General features: G+C 37.2%; 1 protein-coding gene across 2 annotated transcripts in view; it reads right to left on the reverse strand.

Annotated features, from left to right (window-relative positions):
- OTOG (otogelin) overlaps positions 1 to 17,724 on the reverse strand; it is a 107,372-nt gene that overhangs the window by 53,586 nt on the left and 36,062 nt on the right. For both annotated transcript variants that reach the window (XM_035328323.1, XM_035328322.1), the window contains exons 22-24: positions 17,639 to 17,682; positions 16,613 to 16,766; positions 4,662 to 4,769 (exon numbers count right to left, since the gene is read on the reverse strand). In XM_035328323.1, the coding sequence (XP_035184214.1) occupies positions 4,662 to 4,769; positions 16,613 to 16,766; positions 17,639 to 17,682 (306 nt within the window). The remainder of the gene's footprint in view (positions 1 to 4,661; positions 4,770 to 16,612; positions 16,767 to 17,638; positions 17,683 to 17,724) is intronic.

Here is a 17,724-nt window from a genome sequence, read left to right on the forward strand (position 1 = left end):
AGTAAGTGACTTTTAGGACCTTTCTGAGTTACTTTTGCTTTGTAACTATCTAACAACAAGGCTTTGCAGCACTGAATATTGTGTCTCCCTGTGCATCAAGCCATTGGCATCTGAATAACATTTCCAGAAATGTCATATTCATATTTATAAATAATGGATAAAATTTCATTTCCAGTTTCCACAAGTATTTTTTTTAATGTTATTTTTCTAAAAACACTTGTACACTTAAAAAAAAAAAAAAAAAAAAAAAAGTTCCTTGATAAGGGCAGCAAAGTTGGTGCCCTGGTAACTTTATTACAACTATAACAAGATATATGTTATAAACATAGGTTAAACTAAATAGAGAACATGATATAATTTCAGCACATACCTAAGATTATTTTCAAAATATTAAATGATTAATTACCTGATTAAATGAATGTTTCATATTTTACAACTAAAGTATGAACCTGACTTATGGAATATTTGATAAATCACTGATGTTTGACATCTCATATACTAAAGCACCAGTAAAATATTAAGTTTCATATCAGTATAACTTTCCCTCTTCTACTCATATTGCTATGAGATGTGACAGGTTCAGAACACCATTGTTTGTATAAGGACACCAACAATCAAGAAAATAAAGGCAGCTGCAGTTACCAGCAGCACCATGCTTCCTTCTGCTCCTTTACCACGTAACTTGTACCAACCTGAAGTCATTTTCCAGGTTTTCCAACACACCACTTGGAAACACGCTTATATTTTGTGTAACTACCTACATGAAGCACTTGGCTAAATTAAGTTAAAAGTGCTACATGTTAAAAGTATTTGCCATAACAAAGCATAAGCAGAGTGCAGTGGGACTCACCCAGCTAACTCCAATCATCTTAAAGCACTGCCTAAGGCAGGCACCCAAGCTGATGGAGAGAGAAAGGCAAATGAAGGAAAGTACACATGGATGGAAAAAGTATCCGCAGCTTCTCATGCTCTCTGTGAGACGTTCGGTTTCAGTTATACTCTGGTGAAGAAACATTTCTTAACATGCAAAGAGTAGGAAACTCCTTTGCAAGTATTCTCTTTCAGGAAACCTAATATATTTACAGTCCTAAGGAAGTGTTTAGGAGATATACTTGGTCTTCAATGTCCTCTGCTCCAGCCTTTTTGCATATTAAGTAAACTAACATTTAATTATCAGAATCTAGAGAGTCCTATTTGGAAAGGCAGAGCTACTAGCTACTTTCAGACTTTGACTAGCCTTTTTTAACGTGTATTTTTAAGTATTTGTTTAAGAACACAGAAAGCCCAACTGAGAAGCCCATAGAGACTAAACCAGCACAGCTACCTGCACCATCCATCTCACCTGGCACAACACAGCACCAAAATGACACTCTGTTCAGTTCAGTTCAGTTCGTACCACAACCATTTCTGTTTAATCTCAGAATCATAGAATGATGTGTGGGAAGTGACCTTCAAGGTCATTTACAGTTCTAACCCCATCTTCCACTGGACAAGGTTTCTGAAAGCCCCATCCAACCTGGTCTTGAACACCTCCAGGGATGGGGCATCCACAGTTTCTCTGGGCTGCCTGTGCCAGTGCCTCACCACCGTCTGAGTGAAAAATTTCTTCCTTATATCTAATCTAAACATACCCTCTTTTTTGCCTAAAGCCATTATCCCTTGTCCTATCACTGCACTTCCTGATAAAGAGTCTCTCTCCATCTTTCTTGTCCCCTTTAGGTACTAGAAGGCCAATATAAGGTCTCCCCAGAGCCTTCTCTTCTCCAGGCTGAATTCTCTCAGCCCATCTTCACAGGAGAAGTGCTCCAGTCCTCTGATCACCCTGTTGGCCCTCCTCTGGACTCAGTCCAACAGGTCCGTGTCTTTATTATTTTGAGGGCCCTAGAGCAGTACTCAACATGAGGTCTCACAAGAGACAGAGGGCAATGATCACCTCCCTTGGCCTGCCGGCCACACTTCTTTTGATGCAGCCCAGGGTACGTACGGTTGGCATTCTGAGCTGCAAGAACACATTGCTAGAACACATCAAGTCATTGACTGCAACTCTTGGAGTGCAACCATCCAGCCTATTCTTCACCCACCGAGTGGTCCACCCGTCAAACCCGTCTCTCCAATTTAGAAACAAGGATGTCATATGGGAAAGCAGCAAAAGCTTTGCACAAGTCCAAGTAGATGACATCAGTTGCTCTTCTTTATACACCAGTGCTGTAGCCCCATCATAGAAAGCCAACAAAAATGTCCAGCACAATTTGCCCTTAGTAAAGTCATGTTGGCTGTCACCAATCACTTCTTTGTTTTCCATGTCCCTTAACATAGTTTCCAAAAGGATCTGTTCCATGATCTTGCCAGGCACAGAGGTCAGACTGACTGGCCTGTAGTTTCCAGGTCTTCCTTTTTTGCCTTTGTAAAAATGTTTGTTTGTTTGTTTGTTTGTTTGTTTTTTATGTCCCCTTTTGTAGACAGTGGGAACTTCACTAAACTGCCAAAACTTCTCAGGTATGATGGTTAGTAGCTTAGCAACTTCATCCTCCAGTTCCCTCAGGACCCTTGGATACATCTCATTAGGTCCCATGGATTTATGCACCTTCAGGTTCCTTAGATGGTCTCAAACTTGATAGGCTGTATAATCTAGCCAGTATATGTTCTGGCTGTAGCACTGAAAACCACAGTAGTCCACCTCAAAAATTGGGAAATACAGAACTGCAGTTCAGCCATACCCCTGTGATAGATTTGAAAGTCCTTGGGATTCCACCGGTACTTCTTCAATTTAAGAAATTACTTAATTTGTCATTTTACTGTTGGACAAGTCAGATTAATAGTTATGTTGCTCATACTACATGAGATATGAATGATAATTAATACCAGCATACATTATTTCAATGCACTAAATAACATTATTGTCATTGTAATTGTTACAACTGTTTAAATTGTCTTGCTGAGTGTTCTTATGCTTTGCACAAGCCAAAATACACTTTTCCTTTGACATATCAAATATACTCAAGCATACATACACAGCAGTCTCAAAGACCTTCTGCACTTTGTATCAAATGTGTCACTTCTGTAGATAGCAGAGCTGGTTGCAGACTTCCTGTCAGTGGACAAATGATTGCTAGAAAGTCATTACCACTTCACATGTCTTTGCTTCTTGGATGTGGAAGACTTGAAAAGCCATGAGGATTATACAGGAATTAATGGGCCTGGCCTCAGAAAAAAAGACAGAAGGCTTAATATCCAGTCTTTCCACCTGCACTGCTGCTGCCTTTGGTGAAGTCTCATACAGATTAAATGGAATATAATAGTTCTTTCTGATGCAAGCAATCGCACACCAGGTCCAATTGGAGAGGCCTTTGGAAATAAGGGGGTGAATAACCCGGGTCGCTTTACCTGCCTGCCCAGTGGAGATGGCTTGTAAGTCGCTTCACCAGTCGACCAAAGGACTACAAATATCTTCTAGAGCAGATACTGAGGACCTGACGAGAGGCAGAGGTAGGCAGTCAGCACAAGGCTGGAGGGGGCAACGATATCCAGACAAGGCAGTGTCTAGCGCTGACTGGACAAGCCTTCACTGTGCGAGGCTATAGTGAGCTGCACAGGCCAGGAGCAATGGCTTACCAGGTGACACCAGTTAAATGTTCCTGGTAAGCTAGAAGAAGGGGACAAAAGGAAGGAACTGCTCTGCTGATAAGCTGAAGGCTACAGCACTACTACAGGATCTTGATACTTGACAGTGTAGCTGATTTTTCTGAGGCTCTGAACAAACACTTAGTGCCAGGTTGAAGCAGTCAACAGTAGACAAAGAAAACGGGTGGCTCCATCAGGAAACAAGTTTGTATTGGGATCATGCAGATGTGGTATGTTTTCACATCTTAGCTTTAGTGAAACTTATTGAAATGTTGTGTCGTGTTCTACTGAGCGCGCTCAAGGAAACTGCGGAGTAACGTAGCTACAGAGAAGGAGCTGTATTTACGACACTGGACAGTGAAAGGAACACGTCTCTGCACATCACTGAGTGGTCCTATCAACCAAACCCTAGTGGAACACTTCCTCTAAATGCCAATTCATCCATCAGTTATCTTACCCACACGCAAAGCCAAACAATTTATGTTACTATGCTCAGAAAATGGTATTGCTCAATACTGTCCTGAATTCATCATTGTAGCAGTCCACAGGCTTATGTTTTGGGCTCTCAGACTGCTTGGATTCTATGATAAATGTTAAAATGCAGAAGAAGGAAGTTTTGATTTAACAAATGTCATTCGGATGTAATATTTGAAGATTTTTTCCTGTACTCTAGGAACAATGGCCAAGGAATATTCATTTAGATTATCTTGACAGAATGACAGTCAGAACAGTGGATTTTCTAAATCATGCTTTTTCCAAATTGAAAATTTCCAAATTTTTGATTTTTTTTTCCAAATTTCAATTCCCAAACAACATTTTGCTTTTTTTTTTTTTTAACGTAAAAGTTTCCTGAAACAACAAACCCTAAAAAAAAGTCACATTAATAGTTCTTCGTATGAGCATAAATACGAAATTAGGGTGGATCATTTATTAGAATCTAGCGTGAAATGATTACAAAACATGAAGGTAAAAGATAGAACAATAATCAAGTCAGAGCTAAACAACTAAAATGAAATAAACACACAAACAGATGTACTTACCATGTATGACAGGAAGAAATCACTTTGTCACCTGGAAAATATTCCTTTCCTTTCCATGAACATGGACATTCATCTGCTTCCAAGCACACATCCCCATGCTTAACAAGACTAATAAGTAATAAAAAAAAAAAAGATACACATTCAATAGAAATAAACCTGATATCTACATGCAAATGTATTTTCCTAAACTTTACAATAATTTTACCAGTATAATTGAGAAATAAGCCATTTAAAATCTGATATTGGAAAGGCACAGTTTTATTAATATTTATATATGTGTAGTTTGGTAATTTTCTTTCACAGGTATCTGCATATTGTATCCTTAGTATCTACTAGCACTTGGGAAATCCAACCCTTGAACCAGCAATCTAAGCTTTTCCAGATCTCCTCCAAACTTTTCCAGATTTCTTTTAACTGAGTCTATTAAGGGTTCAAGGGCAGGTTGGATAGGACCTTGAGTAACCTGACATAGTTGAAGGTGTCCCTGCCCACGGCAGGGGCCTTGGAACTAGAAGAACTTTAAAGGTCCCTTTCAACTCCAACTCTTCCATGCATTTATGGTTCTAACTGAAGAAGAGTTTCCAAGAGATGGAATAGTCATCACAGGCTTTGCTCTAGTGGTACAGGCCCAACAAAAATCAGTAAGTTACTTATTCTAAGAATCTGTGTTAATTAAATGCATATTAATTAATTAAATGCATGTTTCTTATTCCTTACTAGAATTAGAGAGCTTTTATTTGCTGCATAGTTTTCCTATATCCATTGTTAACTTCTTGCTTTGTAAATAATAACTATCAAAACAGCTATCCCAGATGCATGAAATGAATTTAGTACATATTACTGTATGAATGGCACCTTACCTTCAAGCAAGAAATCATGAATATAGTTAGCTTTATTAACACAAATATCCCCACAGACTTCAAAGGGAATTTTCATGATAACACAGAGAACCATACGCATAGCCATTAGCAGTTCAAGACAAAAAATGTGCAGTTCAAGCTATACATCTGTGTTCCTAATTACATTTCCTAAGGTACCAGATAAAAGCTGAAATTAATTTAAAAAGTCTAAATTTTAAAGTAAAATATTTTTTTGCTTTTAATGATACCCAGAGAAATTGAAATATCAGAGTTTGATAAAACACAGATTCTACAAATAAATCTCAGGAAATATGCCTGAAATACTGAATGTTTTTATTTAAAAAGCTTTTTTTTTCTTTTTTTCTTTTTTTTTCACTGAGCCTAACAACACAGTTGTACTTCTTCCAAAGCTTGATTCATTTCTCTAAAATATTTTAACGCTATTTGTTAGGCAAGCAGATATCAGGATCAGGTGCAATAACTGACAGAACACCTTTGATAACAGATTTATGTGCCAAATGAAATCTGTGACTCTCATGAATGTGAACTCTTAAAAGCTTACAGCAGTGACTTCAACTTCTGTAGCTCCAACTTATTTTGTGTTCTGTATCTGTTCCTACACAGGATCCCGTTTGACACAACATAAAAAGCTGGAGTAAATTGCTATATACCATGCTAATTATATAGTAAAAGGATTTCTTAAGGGTGACATACAATCTAAAATTATCCTTGCTTTTAAATGACAAGTTTTGAAATGTATTTCTATTGGAAAATAAACAATCTCTTAAAGTGTTGCTATTAGGTTGATAATCTTTTTTTCTTTTTCAAGCTAAATTCGCTTGGAAATACAGTACCTCTCAGGAATCATATAAATTCTATGCAAGGTCTCCTGTGTTCCTACAGTTTTCTGAAGAAAACAAATTAGACATCTCTGACACTTAGCACCCCAATTTTGGCAAGACACTGCACCAAGGACAACAGATCAGAGGTGCAAGGCAAATCTTTGACAACCAGAGCCATGATGCTGTTTTATTTCCACGGTCTCCAAAAGGAAAGATCTAAAATTGCATTCGACACAGAACTTTTTATTTACTCATATTAATGAATTTCTGTTTCGCGAACTATGATTTAGATGCCTCTTTGGAGTTTTATTTATATCTGATTGAAACTTACAACTCCATAGTTGTTCTTAATGGGAACAGGCGAACATCATCAAGAAAATAAAACTGCATTAAACTTAAAAACTTATCCTCCAAGATATGTGAAGTGATTCTTGTAATCCACGCTTATTTCAACCATTGTGCCACTTGAAGACAATCAACTGGGAGACTGAAATTCCCACTGGTTTAAAGGTCAGAACTGAAGGGAGCACATTCAGACACAAAGAGCACCACACTGACAAGGTAACATTAAATACAGTTTCTTCTTCTGGGTGGTTAAAACAGGTGATAACAGCTTTCTCTCTTGTGAAGCCAAGCATGTGGATAGATTTCAATGATCTAAGCATTCACCACAATTAAACGGCAGGCCTCGCATTGTTCTACTTTGAAGTATCAGCCGTTTTTCTTGACACACTTACTGTCCAACCTGCAGTGAACTGCAAAGATACGAGGACAGCTATCGTATTGCACCATCCTTAACCAATATTCAGTGTCGTTACTATTTCCTTATTGTCTGTAGTTTTGTTCATCCACATACACGCAAATATTTAAATACTCTCAGTAAAGGTATCATTAGAAGCAACGTGTCTCATGGGGATGAACATAAATCTCTTTGCTTCTGCAGGGCCTAAAAATTCTAAAAAATAAATAAATAAAAAATAATAACTCTTCAACAGCCTCTGCGAGAGCAGTTTTTAACAGGTTGTGCATCACACAGTTCTTTACCCTTGGGCAATAGCCTACTGCCAACTAATTTACGCAGCCAAAAACACTTTTGCCCAACCAACAGATCTGCTCTCTGAGGGTTCCACAAATCATCCTGCAAAGGTCAGTAACACCATACAGGGTAAAAAGAATGAAATAAGCAGCAGGACATTTCTAATACCAGAAAGCCACCCCCACATGACTTCCCTAACAAGAAAACTGGATAAGCAAACAACAACAACAAAAGCAGGTGCTGAGTGCTTTCTTAATTGTTTGGGGAGGTATTTAAAGCATACCAATTCTTATATTTTATTTTTAAATAAAGAAATATTGAGTAACTTCACCAAGCACCAGACATTTCACAGAATGCTTAAGAGTTTTTATGATACCCTCGCTGTACCTTTCTGAGTTACCCATCTCATTCTGGTGATTCAACTAAGATGGTCAGACACCTGCACTTCCAGCAGTTTCATCCTGTGCTGGTAGGACCCCTGCACGCAGCTGCGCCACCAGCACCATACTGGTGCTGAGCAGAGGGGGCCATAAAAAGAAATTCAAAGAAACAGAAGTAACAGCTTAGACAGAAGGTAGGTGAGAGCAGGAACATGAGAGAGAAGTGGAACGATCAAAATTCATCTGGATGTCTGTATTCTGCAACCTCTTTTGCAATAAAACCCCCTCCCCCCCGCCTCCTTCTTCAGCTCTTTCTGAATATTTGGCTCATCCTGTGTCTACTCTGAAAAATCCTCGAGCAAAACATAGCTCCTGCCTCCATTTGCCTTCTACTGATAACTGTGGATAGATGGTGGCAAAATTGCCTCACAAGTCACCCGTGTGACCCTAAAAATTGGGTACTGTTTTTGGAAAGAATGCTGTAACTTCAGAGCATGGCAAGAAAGGGATTTGGTGTCCACATCTCTCATTCTAACTAGAAAAATATTACAGGCATTAAGCAGAGTGACTGAAAGAATGAGGGCAGGAACGCTTCTATTGGCATTGATTTTTCTTTTTTTTAAGCTTGAGTTGTGGAGAAAGAAGACAAGAGGGCAGAAAGTGAAGACCATCAGATAAAACAGAGCAGGCATCTCCCCTGCCCCGCTCACAGTTTCTGCAGTGTGATAAGGTGGGGCTCATCTCAGAGCACTGCAGGAGAAAGCAGTTAGACACTGTCCTGTTCAAGTAAAGCATATCCCAAGGAAAGACTGAAGGAAAGGAAGCATATTGGTTGTCCCAGTATATTGCACAGGTAAGTCAGCTGTGGACGGTGACAGTATTGTTGGGATGTCTGATACATGGCTCAGTGGATTTACCTATCTTTCCCAGTAAATACTATCATCAGCTTTTTAAGAGACAGACCTGAATGGTACTGGAAATTAAAAATAAAGCAAAACAAAAAGACAAAGATAGCTTTACTGATTCATGACCTTCTCTTCCTCTCAATGAAACAAATAAGAACAAAAATATTCCACTACTATTTCAATGGTATTTTACTTCGCAATTTTTCTGATATATCAAACAAGTTGAAATAGATAACATATTTTTGGTAATAAAATGAATTCAGAAACTTCAAGTGTAACAGAAATCTTCCTTTCAAAGCAGGTGACAAAGTTCAATGAGTACCTGCTTAAATGAAAATGAAAAACCCAAAGGCTATATGAAAAGGTACTCAAGAATCTGAATGATACCAGTGAAGAAGTTCTACTGTCAACTAATTAAAAGTTCAGTGAGAAAAATATATATATATTTATTTGCAGCTAATGAACTAGAAAGTGGCAGGACCAAGAGAGTTTTGGAAACATTGCAAGAGGAAAGATGGCGCAATGAAATAGATTAAGGAAAGCAGCAAGTGTGTCTAACAGAACAGAATAGAAAAAGAACTGGGTTTGCTTGTTATAGCACTGCAACAGAGGTACATATACTCTTTGGAAGTGAATTCCTACCCAATACATTTATCGTGCTGCAATTCTATAGCCACCAGAAATACAAATCAGAATGAAAAATGATGTGGATAAGCATCAGTTCCTGAAGCACCCAAACACAGGAATCACATGTTGATGCAGTCTTTGCAATTGTATTTTCATGAGCAAATAGCAGAGTGCAAAGCCATGATGGTTTCCCCACAGGGGTAATCCCTTTATCCTGAAAAACATTAAGTCTTCCTGAGAGATTTCTCTAAAACTCTGCCAAAACCATAAAAAGGAAAAGACTAAAAACATTTCTCATGGTGGCACTGCCATCCAGAAGAGAAGGATGAACAGGACACTCCTTTTTTCATGTTAAGAATTAAAAAATGGTGAAAAAAAAAATGGTGAACTTTACTTCTTAAAGTAAAGACCAGTAATTCTTTTGAAAAAGACTGTGACACATTCCAAAATGAAATTACTTTGAAATCAGGTAAGAAGACATTTTTAAAACAAACAAAAAAAAATGGATGCAATAATTTTTTCTAATAAATGTTAGCTTTCTTACTACCTAGTTCAGTTTGTATTTAAACCTGAATTGCATTCTTCCCTCATTGTTACATTGGTTTGTCTACAGATGTTTATAAAATGACATAAAATTCACTGTTTTCTTTCTGCAAATAAGAAAATGATGATTTTTCTTTTAGAAGAAAACCTTTCAAGAATGTGGTTAAGCTCCTTACGTGTAATTTGATACACTACACCACCTCAGAAATACAGTGACAATTCAGACATTTTTGGAGGAAAAACAATGTCACAACATCCCTTCCTCAATTACAAAACTTCATTACAATTACAAGACTTTAAAGCTTTCAGTTTACTATCTTCTCATAGCTTTGTTTCATGGGAGCAACAACTGATGGAAAAAGAAACAGACCTATTAGTTCTCATTAAGTTAAAATAGCCCAAGTTTAGTACTGTCTGTGATGTGTGAATGACTATAACTCAGTGTGCCAACACTGCTATGATTGGAATTTGGAAGAAAAAAAAAAAAGGACAAAAACATATAATTTGGCACCAAAACAATGAAAATACAAGCCAACTTGTTCTATTTTTTGATGTGCTAACCACAAATCAAGTCTATAGAAATCTGTGGTTGTAAACATGGTGAAAGGAGAACTCAGGGTTTTGTTTCTTTTTTTTTTTAAGTATGGAAAAAACACCTCTCCACACACATCCTGCTTAAAACATGTCTCACACATTTGTAGATACTTAAACCATATAAAGGAGGAGTAAAAATACTGATGCTGTCTTATTTTGAGATTCAGAAGAAATACATAGACCATTAAAATAAATATACATACATCCAAACATGGAGCACATTATTTCAAAATAGGATATGTGTGCCTTTCACGCATAAAATTATGATCCCCAAATCAGTCTCCAGGTTCTTCTACAATGATGTTGCTTTCTTTTTATGTACTGTGTGATGAGACTCCTGAGGAACCCAGACTTCAGCACTGGATGTTGCCAAGGAACGAGAAGTTAAGTGACCATAGCTGTACCTACTAATAACCTACTAATAACCCTACTGCTACTGGCAGCCACTTAAGAATTAATTTCTAATTCTCTAACATTGATGACATTGGAAAAAATAAATGATTTTTAAAAAGGAAGAAAAGGAATGAGATTATCACTGAAACAAGAAAGTGACAGCTAATTAACCATGAGCAGGAAGAGAATCATACAATGGTTTGGGTTGGAATGGACCTTAAAGACCATCTAGTTCCACACATACCACCCACCAGACTAGGCTGCCCAAAGCCCCATCCAGCCTGGCCTTAAACACTGCCAGGCACAGGGCATCCACAGCTTCTATGTGCAACCTATACCAGTGCCTCATCACCCTCTGAGTGAAGAATTTCTTCCTTATATCTAATGCCAACCTACCCTCCTTTTGTTTAAAGCCATTATCCCTTGTCCCATCACTGCAGTCCCTAATAAAGAGGCAAGAATGTTGTGAATGTTGTGTGGGACATTATCAAATGCTTTGCACAAGTCCAGGTAGATGACATCAGTTGCTCTTCCCTTATCCACTACTCCTGTAACCCCATCACAGAAAGCCACCAAATATATCCAGCACAATCTGCCCTTAGTAAAGCCATGTTGGCTGTCACCAATCATTTCTTGGTTTTCCATGTCCTTTAGCATAGTTTCCAGGGGAACCTGCTCCATCTTGCCAGGCACAGAGGTGAGACTGACTGGCCTATAGTTCCTTGGGTCTTCCCCTTTCCCCTTTCTAAAAACGTGGCTTGTGTGTCCCCTTTTGTAGTCAGTGGGAACTTCACTGGACTTCACTTCACTCCAATATGATGGACAGTGGCTTAGCAACTTCATCCTCCAGTTGCTTGAAGACCCTCAGGGGTCTCATCAGGTCCCCTAGCCTTCTGCACCTTCAGATTGCACAGATGGTCTTAAACCTGATCTTCTCCCACGGGGACAGTTCTCCATTCTCCCAGTCCTTGCCTTCACCTTCTGTGACTTGAGCAGTGAAGTTTGGTTATAGATTAAAGTTAAAAGAAAGTGAAATTAATCCTGACCAAGATTTCATAGAAGTTTCAAAATACTGAAAAGTTAGCAGAGACTCCTCTGTTCGGATGAATCGTATGGCAGTTGGCTTGATTAACACAGCTTATAGAGGGGACAAAACCATGAAAGGGAAAGAATGTGGAAGATCTAATAGGTAAGTAAAACCATGGAGCAGTAACAGAAGTAGTAAAAATAATTACTCTGCATTTGGTGCTGTGTGTGTTGCTAGCCATTGACAAAACCCTCAGAATGGGTAGTGGAGGGTCTCCTCATCTCCATAGCAAAACTGATTCAATGAATAATACTTATGGAAAACATTATTAAATATTTCAGTTCATGGAAATAGAAATAGATAACCCTCAGAAATGAACAGTGATGTATATTATTATTAAACAACTTAGTTGAATCAGTCCTAATAAAAATATCTGTCTTCAAAAAGATGACTTTTCTTCTGGTGGTTTTTCTATAATGAGATGCTTGATAATGAATGGATAACAAAAACATTCAGCACGTGTAGCTCTGATGTTCAGTTTTCTTCTTCTGGTATGGAGATTTAAAAGGATGCATTTAAGATGCCCAGTTATATACTTAAAAAAAAAAAAAAAAAGCTCACAGGGAAGGAAGAAAATTCCCTTTTAAATCCCTCAGGAAAAAATAAAAAATAAAAATAAAAAAATAGAATACCATAGGTATCAGATGTCAATGGTTAAATTCAAGGTGTGCAGCCTAACTAGACTGAACCAATATTGTTTCATGTTTAAAATATCTGGACAAATCTACAGCTCTGTGATGAGGCAAAGCCATTCATATTACTCCATGTTACAAGTTCTGTAATTTCTAATATTTTTATATACACCAAATAATAACAATAAAAAATAGACTCCTATAGTTATTCATATGTGCCCTCTAAGAGTTGGGTAAAATGGCTTTTTTAAAGATATAGAATCTCTCCTTCCATGAATTGTCTTTCTTTCATTTTATCTAGTATAGCCTAAATGTTTGTTATCATGAACCATGAGATAGATAAACCTGTAATATTGTCACATTCAATCTCTGGCCAACTAAAAAATATTTCAGAAGTGTTATAAGGTAATCCTTAACATGCAACAAAACCTGTCTTAGGTTTTCAGTCCTTTTTCATTTTTTTGTGGCTCCTGGGACAATTCACAGGGAACATCTGTAAATCCATGCCAGGGATTCTCAGCATTACAGTATTGAGACTGGTTGGCTCCTGCAGACCCAAGAATTAGATGTATCCTCTACCACTACTGCGGGGTCACACAAGTAGCTTAGAAGCTGCTCAAAAATGTTGATGAAGTAGGGTTTCATCACCTTTCTTAAATTTCTGTTCCCATCCATTTTCTAGGAACAGCTGCTTGGTAGGGAGAATTAAGAGAGGGTAGAAGAAAAGTTATTTTTCGCTTCACTCGGGTCTTGCTTGCTAGACCCCTGCTTTTTGCCAGAGTTTCACAGACCACTATTGAAACAAGCAGTGAAACAGACACAGATAATCATGTATTAACATGGAAGAACACCAGATTTATAAACTATTCAGAACAAACATGCAGAGAAAGACTGTATGTACACATAACCAGCATAGGGTGGATCCCTCCCTTTTTCATGCAACCGCTTAGTCATCTGTTACTGGTTTTGAACAGTAAGTTTTATTTACATTAACAAAAGATGGAAAAAGGTCTACAAAGCATAGGCAGTGAAGATGGCAAGAGAGAACCGCACACTTCAGAATCCTGATATATATTTACAATTTGCTTTATTTTAAGCACAAGATGAGACCATGAAACAAAAGTATATGTCCAAAAAGAAGTCAAAATAGTATTGTAAAAAAAAATAAATATAGCTTCCCCGAAGTTGCATTCACCACATGCCATGTAGGTGTACCTGAAAGGTAATACCCTGCTTTGTATGGAAAACTGAGCAGGGAGAGAGGAAAAAGAAAAAAAAGCAGATCAAATTTCCTTGTAGAACTTTAGATGCAAGGCAAGTGTGGTTCAGAAAGAAAATAATTACATATGCAACATGACTGCAGCCTCTTTGATGCTGTGATATTGTTAATAAATCCCCGGACACGTAACCACATAAAACAATTACCTTTTTATGGTCTTTAGAACAGTACCACCAAAAATTCCAGTTAGCCTTTAACTATCAGTTTGAAGAGCTATTTACAGTGCATATATAGTACAGTATTTGAAACTGTACAGTTTGTAAGGTATAAAACAGCCAAATCCAATTCTGGCTGCAGTCCCAAGTAAAATAATGTGAAGGAGGAAAAGGAGAAAATACAGTTAAGTTTCTTTTTTTTTCATTCACAATGAAAATGACTGTTTTCAGCAACACTGAGAGCAGTGTTATAAACAGATTATAAGAAATAATGAATGAAAAGCTGGTGGTTTCAGAGTTCATTATGCGTCTGACTCAAGTACATGGAAAACTAATAGAAAAGTACCGGCACAGAACAGCATACGTTCAAGCTATGCTTTTAGATACACATGCCAGTAAGAAATGATACTACTGTTTTTTCCTCTTTGCAGGCCAATTAAAGACTCTTGTCTTCATATCAGAAGAAGGATAAATCATTTGAATAATAGCAGCCCAGAAACAGAAAATGCAACTCCATGGTTGAACTTACACAAACTGTTGTGAACAGAATATTACTTTGTTTTCTGGAATGCAGAAATACATATAAATATATATGCATATATATGCACTATCTAAACAGAGAGATGAGAAATAATGAGAGAACCACAAATGCAATGCTTATTTTAAAATGCACTGTAGCTCTAAAAATGTTAGCAAAGCAGAGTTATACTAGAATGTGTCTTTCAGGAGTTTTAATGTTCTATCTCAATCACTTCTAAAACAAAATAAAACTACATGATCATAATTTTTACAGCGTAAGAACAGTAACTCAGAGTAGGAATTATCTCCCATAAATTGCAGTATTTACAGCATGATTACTTGTGTCTGATCTACCCACTACAGATTAAAATGGGGTCATGTGAATGACACCCACAAAGATAACTGCTACTTTACACTATGATATGCTTATTTTGTATTTAATTTTTATGCAAGTTCAACTATAACGTACTCTAAGCACAACAAATGAGTACTGTTGGAAGTATTTTGAAATATTTGAAATATTTCAGACTCCAGACACTAGATAGACTAAAAATGAAAACACTGCCCCGCTTGAAATCTTAACACCAAGTTCAGCAAAAACAGGACCTTTCTCCTTCTGTGGATGGATGTGTTAAGTATTTTTCAGGGTACCATGATACAATAGTCACCTCACTACACTTCCGAAAAAAAGCTTAGCTTCCTTTAAATGTTTCTTAACTGTGGTATATCCACCTTTCTCCACAACATTTTTCATTAGTTTATCTAAATCAAATAAAGAATAAAACATGCTAAACTGACCCAGCTACTGCTTAAGTCAGGTTAGCTTACAGATAAATGAATCGGGCTAAACTGATACAAGATCTCAGACAAGGAACAAAAGCATGAACAAAGGAATGAAACTAATGATTTCAGCTCACGAACTAATGTTAAGATCAAAGAAACTGCACGGCTATTTTTCTCTTGTGAAGTTGACAATGCCAACTCAGTTTTATATCTCAGCAGTAAGAACTGTTTGCCTAGAAAGATTAGTAGAAACAAATACTTGGTCATTTCTACTTCATCAGTACTAATTGGTATTTCTGGTCCAGATCCTAAGCTTGTGGTACCACTTCCTAGTTCTGCCCTAAGTGCTGAAGATAAGGTCCTACACTCATACACCTACACAGACTTATATTTGCAGAAGTAACAGTAAACTGTGAATACTGTAAATGTCTGCCCCAATTTCAAAACCTTGGCACTGCACATTTTCACTGTGGTACCATACTTCGAGTTGGACTGACTTACAGGTTCCACTTCATGTGAACAGTTTGAAGTTTCACGGTTTTGAACGTTAAAATAAAATGCAAGTCTGGATAATAATCTTTTAGCATAGCACAGAAAAATTTACATATAAATGAGTGTAGGCCCACAGACTTCACCTGAGCTATTTCAATTCAGTTTGACTGAGAATCTGGCTTTTATTCTTTGTTTTGGGGATGCTCTCAAATTACCAATGTTAATTTGAGAGTGACAATAGTCAAAAACTTGAAACTGTGTTCTTACAGGACTAAATACCATCCAAAACAGGACAAATACATAATTATTACTTTTATCTTTAAAAATCTTTCAACAACAGTGTTTGATTCCAAAACAAACAAAAAAAAAACTAGCTCATTTATACATTTTCAGCATAAATTCCTGAGACTGATTAAATACCCCTCCAAGGGAGACTACACTGCAAACAATGTCTAGGAATGAAGAAATATGTGAAATGATCAAAAACCAAGTTAGAGAAACATCTACAAAATAGTATGTAAGTTCATATGCATCTGCTGTAAGACAAGGCTTGAATCAAATAGTTTCAATACCCTTTCTATATTCCTGCTATTTTGTTTTTATTATTAGGAGGTACTAGATCTTTGACTCCCCCTGTCTTTTAGATTACCATTTCTTACGCATTCAATAGCCTGTAACTTTTGTGGCAAGCCTTCAGAAGCAGGATGCGCACTCCTTGACACCTCCGATTCTCCAAGTAGTAACGTGGCATGTCTTAACTACTCAACCACTACTGAAGTTAGTCATCCATGTCTGTACACTAACATACAACACAAAATACTCACCCTGGTGGGCATACACAACCTGAAACGCACGGAAGGTGTGCTGAGAAAGTGAGGTTTAGCAGTTGATTCTCACAAGTTCTTTCTCTGCTGAGTTCAGCATCAACTTGCTGATTACTACAGTTAATATAGATCTGTCCAACTGGGCAGCTGTGTGCTGCAAGATAAAAAAAATAAAAAAAATAAATAAAAGACAAACACAATAGTTTTCACACTTGAAATTTTGTGTCCAATACAGGTATGAGATAAATTATTTAAACAGAAAATAAGTATTGCATGATTGATTTTGCATTGTGCTTAGCATTATGTGCAATGGGAATATCCAAAGCAGCTGTGGGGCATTAAAGGAGTTTTGATTTGTTGTGGTTTTATTATTAAGATTTCTTAGGGAGAGGGGTCCTGGATAATTGCCAATCAGCGCGACCACCACAATTGCGTGGGGAAAAAAATTTCAACTAATGGCCAAAGACTTGGCAATTCTGGAAAACAAAACTGAAAACAAATAAAAGCCTTTCTCATTGAAGCATAAGGACCACCATGACCATAGTCTAGACAATAATATGTAAGAACATACAAAATATGCTGTAATAGAAAAAGCATTTGTTACATTCTTTTTCTTATGTATGACTTTTTTTTTTTGTATTTGTTCAGGGTTTGTAGAGGTAAAGAAAATTTTCTGTGAAAAATTACTGCCAGCTTTCAGTTCCTAAAACCATATTTGAAGGGACAATGACAGCCTTTGTTTTCCCTACTGAAGTTCTGCTGTTTGCCACGCAACTAAGTTCGTATACATTACCAAAAGAAAAAAAAATTGCTCAGATTTAACAGGATTTCAGACAGTTATGCTGCTGCTTGATACCAGCCTTGCTTTCAAGGCAAACTTACGACTTCTAAATCAGGGATCCCATCCTGCCAATTACTCATTTGTGTATATTGCACAATCTTCTACTACACATAAAGAGTTTCACAGAGATTAGCAGATATATGTTCAGTAATTGAAGTAATTTCTCCCTCTACCTCTTCACTCACCTTTTATGTTGTTATCACAGTTCATTACTCCATCCCTGCAATGGCTGCAATAAACATACATGAAGATGTAATGAGAGCCAGGAAGA

Source organism: Oxyura jamaicensis, chromosome 5 (assembly GCF_011077185.1).
Source record: "Oxyura jamaicensis isolate SHBP4307 breed ruddy duck chromosome 5, BPBGC_Ojam_1.0, whole genome shotgun sequence".
Lineage (NCBI taxonomy): Eukaryota > Metazoa > Chordata > Aves > Anseriformes > Anatidae > Oxyura > Oxyura jamaicensis.